General features: G+C 59.6%; 1 protein-coding gene across 3 annotated transcripts in view; it reads left to right on the forward strand.

Annotated features, from left to right (window-relative positions):
• The first annotated feature begins 271 nt into the window (after window positions 1-271).
• The window catches only part of LOC105464278 (nuclear factor I X), a 104,831-nt gene continuing 92,751 nt past the window's right edge, over window positions 272-12,351 (forward strand). For all 3 annotated transcript variants that reach the window (XM_071087280.1, XM_071087281.1, XM_071087282.1), the window contains exon 1: window positions 272-664. In XM_071087280.1, the coding sequence (XP_070943381.1) occupies window positions 638-664 (27 nt within the window). In that variant the 5' untranslated portion in view covers window positions 272-637. The remainder of the gene's footprint in view (window positions 665-12,351) is intronic.

The following is a 12,351-nucleotide window of genomic DNA, read 5'->3' on the forward strand; positions in this document are numbered from 1 at the left end:
GTTCTGGACGTGACATGTGTGGCGGGGTCCGAGTCCCGCTGTGTGTCAGCGTGTGTCTGCGCTGGAACGCGGGCCAGCACGTGTCGGGGCGGCCGCGTCGGTGTGCGCCCCCGCGCGCGTGTGCGTGTGTTCGTGTGTGTGTGTGCATGTGTGTGCGTGTGTGTGTGCGCCGGCCGCCGCTCCCCCGCCCTGCCCGCCCCTCCCCGCGCCCCTCCTCCCGCCCGCGCCGCCCGCCCGCTCCCTCTCCCCGGAGTGCGCCGCTTCCAAACTTTGTCTAAACTTTCACTTTCACAGCGCGGCGGCTGCGGCGGCGGCGGCGGGCGAGGGTGACCGGCCGAGCGGCGGCGGCATGGAGTAGACGCGCGGCGGCAGCGGCGGCGGCGGCGGACGCGAGAGGCAGCGGCGAGCGCGGCGGCGGCGGCGGCAGCGGCGGCCCCGGAGCCGGCGGGGCCGAGCCTGCGAGCGGCGAGCGCGGAGCGGCGCCGGGCCGAGCGCGGGGCCGCGGGCCGGGCGGGCGCAGCGCGGCGGAGGCCGGAGGAGCCGAGCCGGAGCCCGAGCCGGAGTGCGGCCGCCGCCTGCCGGGCCTCCCCTCCCCTCGCCGCGGCCGGCCGCCGCGCTCCCGCCCGGGCGCCCAGCTATGTACTCCCCGTACTGCCTCACCCAGGTACCGGCCGCCGCCCCCGCGCGACCGGGGGAGGGGAGCGGGCGCGGGAGGCCGGCCGGCGGCGCGGGCGGGCGGAGGGGACGCGCGGCGGCCGGGAAGGCGGGGGCCGAGAGCCCGCGGGCCGCCGAGGGGTGCAGGCTGTGCCGCGGTGAGCCCGGGCACGCGTGCGGGCGTCACCGTGCGCGTGCGACCCTGGCCACCGGGCGGACTCCATTTGGGGGCTCCGGGGGTGGCCAGCTGCGTCGTGGCGCTGCCCTTGGAGCGCAGGCGGGAGTGCGTGTACGTGTGTGTGTGTGTGTATGTGTGTGTGTGTGTGTATGTGTGTGTGCGCGCTCGACTAGGGTGCGATGGGCAGCGGGACTCTGGCCGACCTGTGGGCTACTGTAGGCGCACCCGGGCAGCGTGGCCGCTGGCAGTGTTTGCGGGGGTGACAGAGTGGCAAGAGGGTGGTCCCGAGGGCGCAGAGGGGACATTGGGTCCCGCGACGCTTCCTGGGGCGGGCGCCTCGGTTCCCGAGGGTGGCAGTGGCCGGCGTGCGTGGCGGCGGCCCTTGCGTGCGGCCGGGGTGCCTGGGGCGGGCCGAGCGGCCCGGGCGTCTCCCCAAAGTCTTTGTTCAGGCCTCACATGGGAGCGGGGCTAAGAAAATGGCGGGGCTCCCAAATTTCGGAGGGGCAGGGGAGGGGAGAGAGGGGCGGGCGCGCTGCCAGCGGTGGCCGCGCCTCTCCGACCCTGGACGTCGCAGCCTCAGCCCCCCCACCCCCAAACTTTCCTCGGCGCAAACTTTCTGGCCCTAGCGACCCGCGCTGCTGCGGAGTGGACCCGGCAGGCCTGGGGAATCCCGTCCCGTCGCCTGGAGGCGGGAGGGGCGGGAGGCAGCCGTGGACACAGCCGCCAGTGCTGCGGCCACACCGTCGGGTCAGCCTCTGGCACAACAGCGCCGACCTTGGCGCGTTGCTAGAGCGCGTCCCGCCTGCAGCGAAGTTCCCTGAGCGGCGCACGGCGGTGGCAAAAGCTTGGAGGATGCCTGTCGGGCCACCCAACTCTCCCCGGGCTGTGGCCTGAGGCTGTAAGAGGGCGCAGGAGCTGCCCAGAGTTCCACAGTGGCCCTGACAGCATTGCCTGCAGGGCCAGGCCACAGCTGGTAACAGTCTCTGAAGAGGGGACATCTGAGGCTGTTTAGCCCTGCTGCCAGCCAGGCCTGCATGTGGGGGTTCTCTAGGCCAGGCCCTAATTGTCCCCTCTGCCCAGCCTGATCCCTGTCAGCTATGTGCCAAGTGTGTCCACAGCTTACAGTGGCAATCCACGTGGGTATGGCTGCTACTTTGGGTCGTGCCGCGAGTGTGCAGTGGTGTCAAGGGGCGAGGGGTTTGTCGGGGTGCATGTCATTTGTGGCCACACCATGCTCCTGTATGCACAAGTGCAAGTGTATGTGAGTGTGAATCAATCTAGAGTCTGTGTGTGGCCCCTGTGGGCCGGCCATGGGCAGGCCTGCGTGGCATGGCCGTGTATGGCCCAGGGAGCGGGTTTTCCTGTAGAAAGCAGGCCGAAGTATGTGTTGGCGAGGGCGCACGGGCATGCATACATGTTGCAGTGTGCGTGCACCCTGAGCACCATGGCAGTGTGGGGAACCCCTACATCTGCACCTCCAGTTCCATGGCCACTCTATGTTGGGCGCCCCTCACAACAACTGCCTACCCAGCGGTGTCTGAGCTGTGCCTTTTTGCTGTTACGCTTGGCTGGGCTGTGTGGTCGATGTTTGGGGCCTAGTGGGACCAAGACCCCACACTCAAGCAGCCCCTTGCCCACCAGGCTGCCAGCTCGGCCTTCCATGCCAAGCACACCAGACATCTGAGCCTGCTCCCCCGTGGCTTGGGTGAGACACCCGCCCCTCAGATTTCACAGCACCCTGGGAGAGAAAATGCCCGCAGATCCACCAGTGACACGGCTAGGAAGGGGCTGGGGCGGCTGCTAGACCCAGGGCAATGGCGGGTGCTTGGCTATGTGTGACTGAAGGCGCAGGTTGCGACAGCTCCAGTGTGCCAGGATGGCTGGAGAGGGGAGTGGGCATGGTGTCACCAGGCTGCCAGCCCTTCATGGTGGGCAGGGAAACCCTTCAGCTCTGGGCAGGTGGCTGCTGTCGGCTGGTCAGTGGGGTCTGGCCTGCCCCTCCCTAACAATCACATCTCTGTTTTTACAAATCTTTCTGCTTCCATAGTTTGCCCTGCTGGTCTGTTTTTCTGACAACCTCTTTCGTTCGCTGTCTTTTTCTCGGTCTCTGTTTTTATCGGTCTCTGGCGTACTCTGCCCTTTTCCATCTCTCTTTCTCCATCTCTGTCCTTTTGTATATCTCTGACTATCTCTGTCTCTGACTCCAGTTTTGGCCCCATCTCTGCTCCCCCCTCCACTGGCGTCTCGGACTCTCTCTCTCTGTCTCTCTGGCCTGCCTCTCTCTCTTTCCCTCTCTCTCTCTCCCTTTTCTTTTTTTCAAACCAGAATTGGCTTCGATTTTAAAGTCAATAAATGATTGAGCAGGAACGAGCTTGGAGCAGCGGGGCCCTGGCGGGGAAAGGTACTGTGGGCGAGGGGGAAGGGCGGGGGGGGAAAATCTCCTTCTAGAAAAAGCATCGAAATTCAGGGCGGCCGGGCGGGGCGGTTGCTGGAGCTGCTGGAGTCCATTGCAGCCACGGGCCTGAGTCTCAGGCAGAGAGAGGGGTGGGAGGTGGATGGATGGACCCCCTTCCCCATCCCGACCCTGCCAAGAAACAGAGACACAACCAGGATGTGAACTCATGTACACCACCATCACCGCCAAGATGGAGATGTAAGCGTCCTGTTCACACCAATGTCCAGACACACGACCACTGATGAGCCTACAGACCTATGGACACAGGAAACCGAGGACTTGTGTTCACACTGTCACACACACCCATTAACACACATGCACCTCTTGAAACGGGACACATGTATTGGTGTAGGCTTAGAGACCCAGCAGTACCTCTTTGATGCACGTACGGACACAGGAAACTGTGGACTTGTGTTCACAACCACCCCCAGCGCACACATAAACACAAACCCCTCGAGATGACACAGATAGCGAAGAAGGCACATGGAGACCACGACACCTCCCAGACTCATGGAGCCCTCATCACACGCTTGGATACAGGCAGACACAAATGTGTGTTCGCCCCCACACATGCTCACATGGACCCAAGGATGGACAGGCGGACGGATGGCTACACATCTTTATACAGAGACACAATGCAGTTGGCTCACCTAGGTGTGTACAGAAATACCTTTTTTTTTGAGATGGAGTCTTGCTCTGTTGCCCAGGCTGGAGTGCAGTGGCATAATCTTGGCTTACTGTAACCTCCGCCTTCCTGGTTCAAGCAATTCTCTGCCTCAGCTTCCTGAGTAGCTGGGATTACAGGTGCCCACCACCACACCCGGGTAATTTGTGTATTTTTCAGTGGAGATGGGGGTTTCACCATCTTGGCCAGGCTGGTCTTGAACTCCTGACCTCATGATCCACCCACCTTGGCCTCCCAAAGTGCTGGGATTACAGGCATGAACCACTGCACCCGGCCACAAATACCTTTTCAAACACACACATACACACACACACACACACACACACACCCCCAATGTGTGCTTCCCCCTCCTTGCCACAAGAATACATAGGCAAACATGCCAACATTTGCTGACACACACAAAGACATACATGGGCGCACACACGGATACACCCACTCTCAGACACGCAGCGACCTACGCCCATTTTCCTGGCCACACAAGCAGCCGAAGTTCCTGTACTTTTGTATCTGCATAGCTCCCCCGACACTCCTTCCATGGGAGGGGGATGGCTGGGGCTTCCCTGATGCCCCCTTCCCTCAGCTTTCTCTCTCGGTCACTCTGGCACCCCTCTGTCCCTGCAAAGCTATCGCTCTCTGTCCCTGCTCCGGCCTGGTGCCCTGTTTTCATGGCACTTGGCATTTTCTCTCCGGCTCTGGCCCTGCCCGATTCATGCCCACTGCTGGGGTGGGTGGTGTGCCCAGGTGTGGGCCGGGATGGGGTAGCTCATGAGATGAGCTGGGGCTCCGTGAGATGTTTCAATGCTCTGCCGAGCTCAGAGCCGACGGCTCTGCCGGGAACAGGGTGCTCCAGTCTCCCTAGGGCCTGGAATGTCTTTTTTTATTTTTTTTTGAGACGGAGTCTCGCTCTGTCGCCCAGGCTGGAGTGCAGTGGCTGGATCTTGGCTCACTGTAAGCTCCGCCTCCCGGGTTTACGCCATTCTCCTGCCTCAGCCTCCCGTGTAGCTGGGACTACAGGCGCCCGCCACCTCGCCCGGCTAGTTTTTTGTATTTTTTAGTAGAGACGGGGTTTCACTGTGTTAGCCAGGATGGTCTTGATCTCCTGACCTCGTGATCCGCCCGTCTCGGCCTCCCAAAGTGCTGGGATTACAGGCTTGAGCCACCGCGCCCGGCCAGGCCTGGAATGTCTTGTATAGCCTTGAGAGCTCCTAGACGGAGGCTGCGGGAGCAGAGTCAAGGGCTAGGCTTTGCCATCAGACAGAAATGGGTTTGAGCTCCAGGTCCACATCTTCTAATCTTGCGACCTGAAGCACAGGATTCTCCTGGCCTGTAAAATGGGCGAAAACCAGTGTCTATCTCTTGGGCTGTACTTAGGCTCAGTGTGGTGCCTGAGTGTGTGCTCCAGAAATGGTAATTGTTGCCAGTTGTTGGTTGTCAACCTCCCAGACCTCCCAGCTGAGAGAGGGATGCCTCTGAAGGGTAGAAGACAGGGTCGAGCATCTCCCAACCATAGACATCCAAGTGGACTTCCTGGAGGAGGAGGAGGCAAGAAGAAAGTTTGGAAGGATGGGAGACTGCACATGGCCCAGCTCTTTTACCTTTGGATGGGGACCTGTAGGCCAAGCAGAAGGTGGCAGGACTTCAAGATAGGGGAGAGATGGTGGGGGAGGGTGGGGGGCAGGATGGGAGATACGAGGCCTCCACTGTTTCATGAGGACCAGATGCCCTGGTTGGGGGCCCTGAGTCCTGGTATAAGAGTATGTGTGCATGCGTTCATTCAAATATACGTGGGACAAAGAGACCTGGTGCATCTAGATGATGACTTCAGGGATGTCCCCAAGCTCCAGAACTGTTTCTGAGTCTGCACCTGGGCATTGTCACCTGGACCCGTCATGGAGACAGGACACACGTGCAGGATCCTATGTGGGCAATGTGGGCACTTGGCTGGATCAGGGCGCATTGCGGGTGGGAGCAATGCTGGGCGTTTGGCCGTGGCGCCGTGGCTGCGGGCAAAATGCCCCCGTGGTCGGTGTCTTGACTGCTGGCCTCCCCATCTAACCCACAGGGAGCCTGGCCTTTTAAATCTGCTCAGATATTGTCTCCCTCACCCTCATGAAGCTGGAATCTGGGGACTTGCTGGACCAGAGAGGTAGGGGAGGCTGGGCATTTTCTCCAACGAGGTGCTGAGGATGGGCCTTGTGTCCCCTCCCTCCCAGCTGGGGCGGAGGAAAGGAGGGGGGTGTCTTCATCTTCCTGCCCCCAAAGCCCTGGATGTGGGGGTGAGTGGGCCAGGGGGACAGCTGTGAGCCACTATCTGGGTTCTCCCAGATCGGCGTGCGTGTTAATCGGCATGTCAGGCCTCAGAGCCACCATTTTCCCGCAGATGTCTGTGTGGCAGTGTGTGCCTGCCCGGGTCCCTCTCCATGCCTCTCCGTGGGTGCTACCTGCATGTGACTCCACGGATCATCGCACACCCTGTCTCTTGTGTATTCGGTAGCGGGGGGTCGGGAAGCATGCCACCATGCGTGTCGGTGTGCCGGATGTAGTCTTTGTGTCACGGTGGCGCTGCGCGCGTCAACGGGTATCGGTGTACCGGTCGCCATCTTTGTATCTGCGCTTTGTATCTGGGGTGACAGTGTCCCAGCGACATGCGTCACATCTACAGCAGTGTTTTTCTGGGTGTCTGTGCGTCACGGCAAAGAGTGTATCCGTGTGTCTCACACACATGTTGGCCTGTCCGTGTCAACTTGTGTCCACATACGTGTCAACCCACGTGTCTCCGGTGTCACCACCCTCATATCACTGGGCCTCCTAGGCTTGTCCCTGGGACGATCACTGTGGGTCTCACCCCATGGGCACCTCTCCCGGGCATTCCCTTGGCCTCTGAGCACCATGCAAGATGCCTGCTATGGCGGCTGGGCAAGCGGCTGGGAGCAGGCTGGCCGCTCAGTCCCTTCCCATGAGGTCGTGCGGCCGCGGTGGCCTTGCTGGGGGCCCCGCCCGTGCCCCTGGCCTGGCGTGGACAGAAGCCTGTTGTGCGGCGGCGAGGTGCGGGCGTGTGTTCGGGCCGCCCACAGGCCTCCCTCTGTCTGCCCGGCGCACATTGATCTTGGCTTCTGCCTGTGTCCGTTCTAGCCTGGCCAGCTGGGTGTCCGGCTGTCTCCGTGGGCCTGAGCCCACTATCCTCGCTGCCCCCACAGCCAGGCAGGCCCTGGGCCCCACACCCCTGGGCCAGCCGCCATCCCTCCGAGGCTCTGAGGGCGCGGATTTGGAAACTGAGGTCCCCCCTTCTTTCCCCCTTTCTCTCTCTCTCTTTCCTCCCTCTCTCCTCCCCTCCTCCCCTCCTCCCGCTCCCTCTCTCCCTCTCTCTCTCCTCCTGCCAAACGCGTCTTGGCTCCGTCTGAATATCTCTCCTCCTCGATTTTTGGCTCCAGCTCTGGGCGCGTTCACTAAAGGAAGAAGGGCTAGCTCCCCAACCCCCCCTTCCTCACAGCCTCCCCCCTCCCGAGGAGCCCCTCTGAGGGCGGGAGTGGCCTCGTGCAGGGGCCTGGGCCCCCTGAGTGGGCTTGGCCAGGGGGGCACAGGCCTGGTGGGTGAGGGAGCAGGGTGGACAGGGCCTGGCAGCCGGAGGGAGGCAATGGGCAGGGTGACTGAGCTGCCCAGCGGGGCGGGCGGGCAGGGAGGGGTCGGGGGCACGGAGCTGGGGTGTCTGGCTTCTGGTGGGGCTGGCAGGCCTCTGTGAGGCGCAGCTGTGCCCAGAACTCCAAGTTGCGTTTGCCACCACTACCGATGTGGCTGCGCCAGCCAGGGAGGGGAGGCGGGTAGCGGGCACTGCGGCGCTCTGCAGCCAATCGGAAGCCGGGGTTGCACTGGGGAGCTCTCCCACCCTGGGCCCCACCCTGAGGGGAGCCGGGGGTAGTGGCCAGCAGCAGGCAGGGGGCAGTACCCACCACCGTCGCCAAGGACCCTGCCCCCTCAGCTGAAGCTCAGTGCCAGCCTTCCTGGCACAGATCGGGCAAGAGCGGGGATCTGTCTGTCCCCACCTGAATCTGTGTGAGCCAGGCTGGAGGAAGGGACAGCATGGAGGTGCACCCGACCCCCCTGGGCCTTTTAGTCCAAGGCAGGCAGGAGCTAGGGATGGGGGCCAAATTATCCAGGTGGTTCCGTCCAAATATCGGCTTCGGTCGAATCATCTCGGGTAGGGGGGGGTTTATTCTGGGTCCATCTCGCACAAAGTCACACACTCTCGCTGGCACTTGCGGGCACAAAGAATCACGCTAACACACACTGGCATGCTGCACCTCCCTCAATCAAACAGACACAGGCGTCCCCATGCAAAGAAGCTTGCCCTCACTCACAGACACTTAGAGGCACCTGGCCACACCCGAACACATCAATGCGGCATTACACACGCAGGGACGTGCACGTGGGTGCAGACACATGGGACACGCGCAATCACACGATCACATGCCGTGAAGCACACAGCACAGACACAGGCTCTGCCACCGTAAAACGCTCAGACCCACAGGCATAGCTAGAAACACACAGCACACGCACTCATAATGTCAGGCGCCGATACACCCGCACACACCACCAAGCACACAGGTACGCGCACATGCATGCAATAACACGCTCTCAGACACACAAACATCCCACACACTCCCTAACCCAGTGTCACCAGGAGTGATTTTGCCCATTGGGAAATGTCTGGAAACATTTTTTTTTTTTTTTTTTTTGTTGAGACGGAGTCTCGCTCTGTCACCCAGGCTGGAGTACAGTGGCCGGATCTCAGCTCACTGCAAGCTCTGTCTCCCAGGTTTATGCCATTCTCCTGCCTCAGCCTCCCGAGTAGTTGGGACTACAGGCGCCCGCCACCTCGCCCGGCTAGTTTTTTTTGTATTTTTAGTAGAGACGGGGTTTCACCGTGTTAGCCCAGGATGGTCTCGATCTCCTGACCGCCCGTCTCGGCCTCCCAAAGTGCTGGAATTATAGGCTTGAGCCACCGCTCCCAGCCACATTTTTTTTTTTTTAAGAGACAGACTCTCATTTGCAGCCCAGGCTGGAGCACAGTGGTGCAATCTCGGCTCACTGCAGCCCTGACCTCCTAAGCTCAAGTGATCTACCCATCTCAGCCTCCTGAGTAGCAGGGACTACAGGTGCATGTCACCACACCTGGTTAATTTTTAAATTTTTTGTAGAGACAGTCTTGTTATGTTGCCCAGGCTGGTCTTGAACTTCTGGGCTCAAGCAGTTCTGCTTCACCCTTGCAAGTAGCTGGGACTACAGGTGAGCACCACCATACCCAGCTAATTTTTTAATTTGTAGTAAAGATGAGGTCTGGCTATGTTTTCCAGGCTGGCTTTGAATTCCTGGGCTCAGGTGATCCTCCTGCCTCGGCCTCCTAAGGTGCTGGGAGCCATGAGCCACCATGCCCGGCCTGGAATCATTTTTGGTTGTCACACTTGTGGAGGGGGTGCTATTGGCATTTAGTGAGTGGAGACCCGGGACGCTGCTCAGTCCCCTACAATGGAACCTCCCAACCCTTGCCGACCACAAGGAACGACCCAGCCCCAAATGTCAGTAGTGCCAAGGCTGGAAACCCTGCCATGAGTCCCCAGATACACAGTAACACACACAGGCACAGCTAACCCTTGACACCCATTACACATGCACCCACATACACAGTCACACCCAAACAAGAAGCCAGCTGACGCAGTGTCACACACACACACTCTCCCTCACCAGGACACAGGCATTGTCGCATATATGCCCCTTTCCCCTGCCAAACCTAGGCACAATCGGCATGGCATGTACACAGTCTGGCGTTACCCCAGCACACAGGGACGAGAGTCACACTCCCACACACATTCGCACCTGGGCCACACCTGGCAGTGGTTGGAAATGGTGCCTGAGATGAGACCTGCCCTGGTGGCACCTCCCCTCTGTTTGTCAGCCACAACCAGCTGTCTTTGCGCAGCAGCTACAGCCACCCTGACTTCTCAGGGTAGAACTGGGAGCCCCAAATCCCTGCCCTGGTTTGTAGAAGCCTGGGGCAAGACAAAGCCTGGAAAACCATATGCCCACCCCTACCCAGGATACCTGCAGTCTTCTAGACTCAGTGGCCGAGGGCTCCACCCTCACCTCCTTGCTCCTGGCAGCTACCGAGAGAAGGGACGGGGACAAAGCTAAGTTCTTTTTTTTTTTTTTTTTTTTTTTTTAAGACAGAGTCTCACTTTGTTGCCCAGGCTTGAATACAGTGGTGCAATCTCGGCTCACTGCAACATTGGCCTCCCGGGCTCAAGCAATTCTCGTGCCTCAGCCTCCCAAGTAGCTGGGATTACAGACGTGCACTATCATGCCTGGCTAATTTTTGTATTTTTAATAGAGACAGGGTTTCTCCGTGTTGGCCAGGCTGGTCTCAAACTCCTGGCCTCAAATGATCCGCCTGCCTCGGCCTCCCAAAGTGCTAGGATTACAGGCATGAGCCACTGTGCCCGGCCAACAAAGCTAAGTTCTGAGACTCCTGTCCTCCGTGGGGCTGTCTTACTAATCCTTTGGCCTTTGACTCCCCAGTTCTGACCCCAGAGAAAGACAGAAGAGATAGCGGTCGGCAGAATGGTAGAAGATAGGATAATAGCAAAATAAATGTTTGTCCTAAGATCGTAGCAACGGCCGGGCGCGGTGGCTCAAGCCTGTAATCCCAGCACTTTGGGAGGCCGAGACGGGCGGATCACAAGGTCAGGAGATCGAGACCATCCTGGCTGACACTGTGAAACCCCGTCTCTACTAAAAACTACAAAAAACTAGCCGGGCGAGGTGGCGGGCGCCTGTAGTCCCAGCTACTCGGGAGGCTGAGGCAGGAGAATGGCGTGAACCCGGGAGGCGGAGCTTGCAGTGAGCTGAGATCCGGCCACTGCACTCCAGCCTGGGTGGCAGAGCGAGACTCCGTCTCAAAAAAAAAAAAAAAAAAAAAAGATCGTAGCAACAACTAATGTGAACTGTGTGCTTGCTGCGTGGCGCCCTTGCTAAGTGCCTTCCCAGCTTGTCTTCTCGAATCCTGTGTTCAGCAGGTACTGTTATTAGGAGAGTGGGGCCTGCAGAGCCACCTTCCTGGGTTTGACTCCTGGCTCTACCACTCACTAGCTGTGTAACTTCGGGCAAGTTGCTTAACCTCTCTGGGTCTCAATTTCTGTATCTAGAAAGCAGGGTTGTGGTAAGGATCTGAAGAGTTGGCTCACAGCACACGCTTTAAAACTGTGCTTGATGTGAAAAAACTGCTCTGAACTTATGGATGAAAAACGGAGACTCAGAGTAGAGGTATCCAGTGCTAGGGTCCAGGGCAGGGAGCTCCTTCTCCAAGATCGTCATCACCCTAAATCCTGCTGATGCAACAGAATTGCGGCTTGTTCTCTGGCCTTTCCCAAATTTCAGAATGGACCTGCACACCCCCACACCCCCATTTGAAACATGCCCCAGTGGTTGACCCTTGAACCTTTCTTACCACTCTGACCTTCAGATCTTCTTCCATCCAGGGCTCAGAATAAAGGTGGATGGTGGTCTCATCCGCTCTGCACCCCTGCTGGCCAGGCTTGCCCTCACCCCCGCAGGTCCAAACGTCCTCTCCCACACCTTACTGGGCACCCAGCCGGAGCCCAAATGCTGGGGGTGCAGCCGGGGGCCTGTGCATTCCTTCGACAAATATTTACCAAGCACCTCCTGGGTGCCAGGCTCTGTTTTAGGCCCCGGGGGCTCGGCAGGGAGCAAAATCTGCAAAGGTGCCAGCCCCAGTGGGAGGGCAGACTGTGAACCTGATAAACAAGGGAGTGTCCAGTCCTTGAGACAGCGCTAGGTGCTGTGGGGAGAACAGAGCCGGCTGGGCCCTCAGGAGTGCTGGGCAGCTGTGGTTTTAGCAGAGGTGGGCAGGGAGGCCTCATGGTGAGATGCTGATTTTGAACGCTGCCTTGCTATAGCTTAAGTGCAGCCCGCCAGGCCCCTTTCTCTCTCCAAGGGGCAGACTGGAGGTCAAGGATGTGTGGCTCAGCATGGCATGCCCATCATTTGCCCAGACCATGTTGCCTGTCGTTTCTTCAATCTGAGCTCATCTATTATCCATATTTGTGGATATGCCATACGGTGCCCGCCCAAAACCTGGGGACAAGATGGCCGAGGCCTTTCCTGTACAGAAACTGGGGCTTGATGGGCACTGGGTATTCGCAACCCTGCTGCTCTGAGCTGGGGGATGGGGCGGGGGCAGCTGGTGGCCCAGAGTGGCACTTCCACCTGGGCCCCTCAATTTAGCTCCCCCGGGGCGGGCTGGGTTTATTTTTACCCCAGCCTGTCACCCTGGCAGTACCAGGCTGCGCCATCTTTGCAGGGTCTTGG

Source organism: Macaca nemestrina, chromosome 20 (assembly GCF_043159975.1).
Source record: "Macaca nemestrina isolate mMacNem1 chromosome 20, mMacNem.hap1, whole genome shotgun sequence".
NCBI lineage: Eukaryota > Metazoa > Chordata > Mammalia > Primates > Cercopithecidae > Macaca > Macaca nemestrina.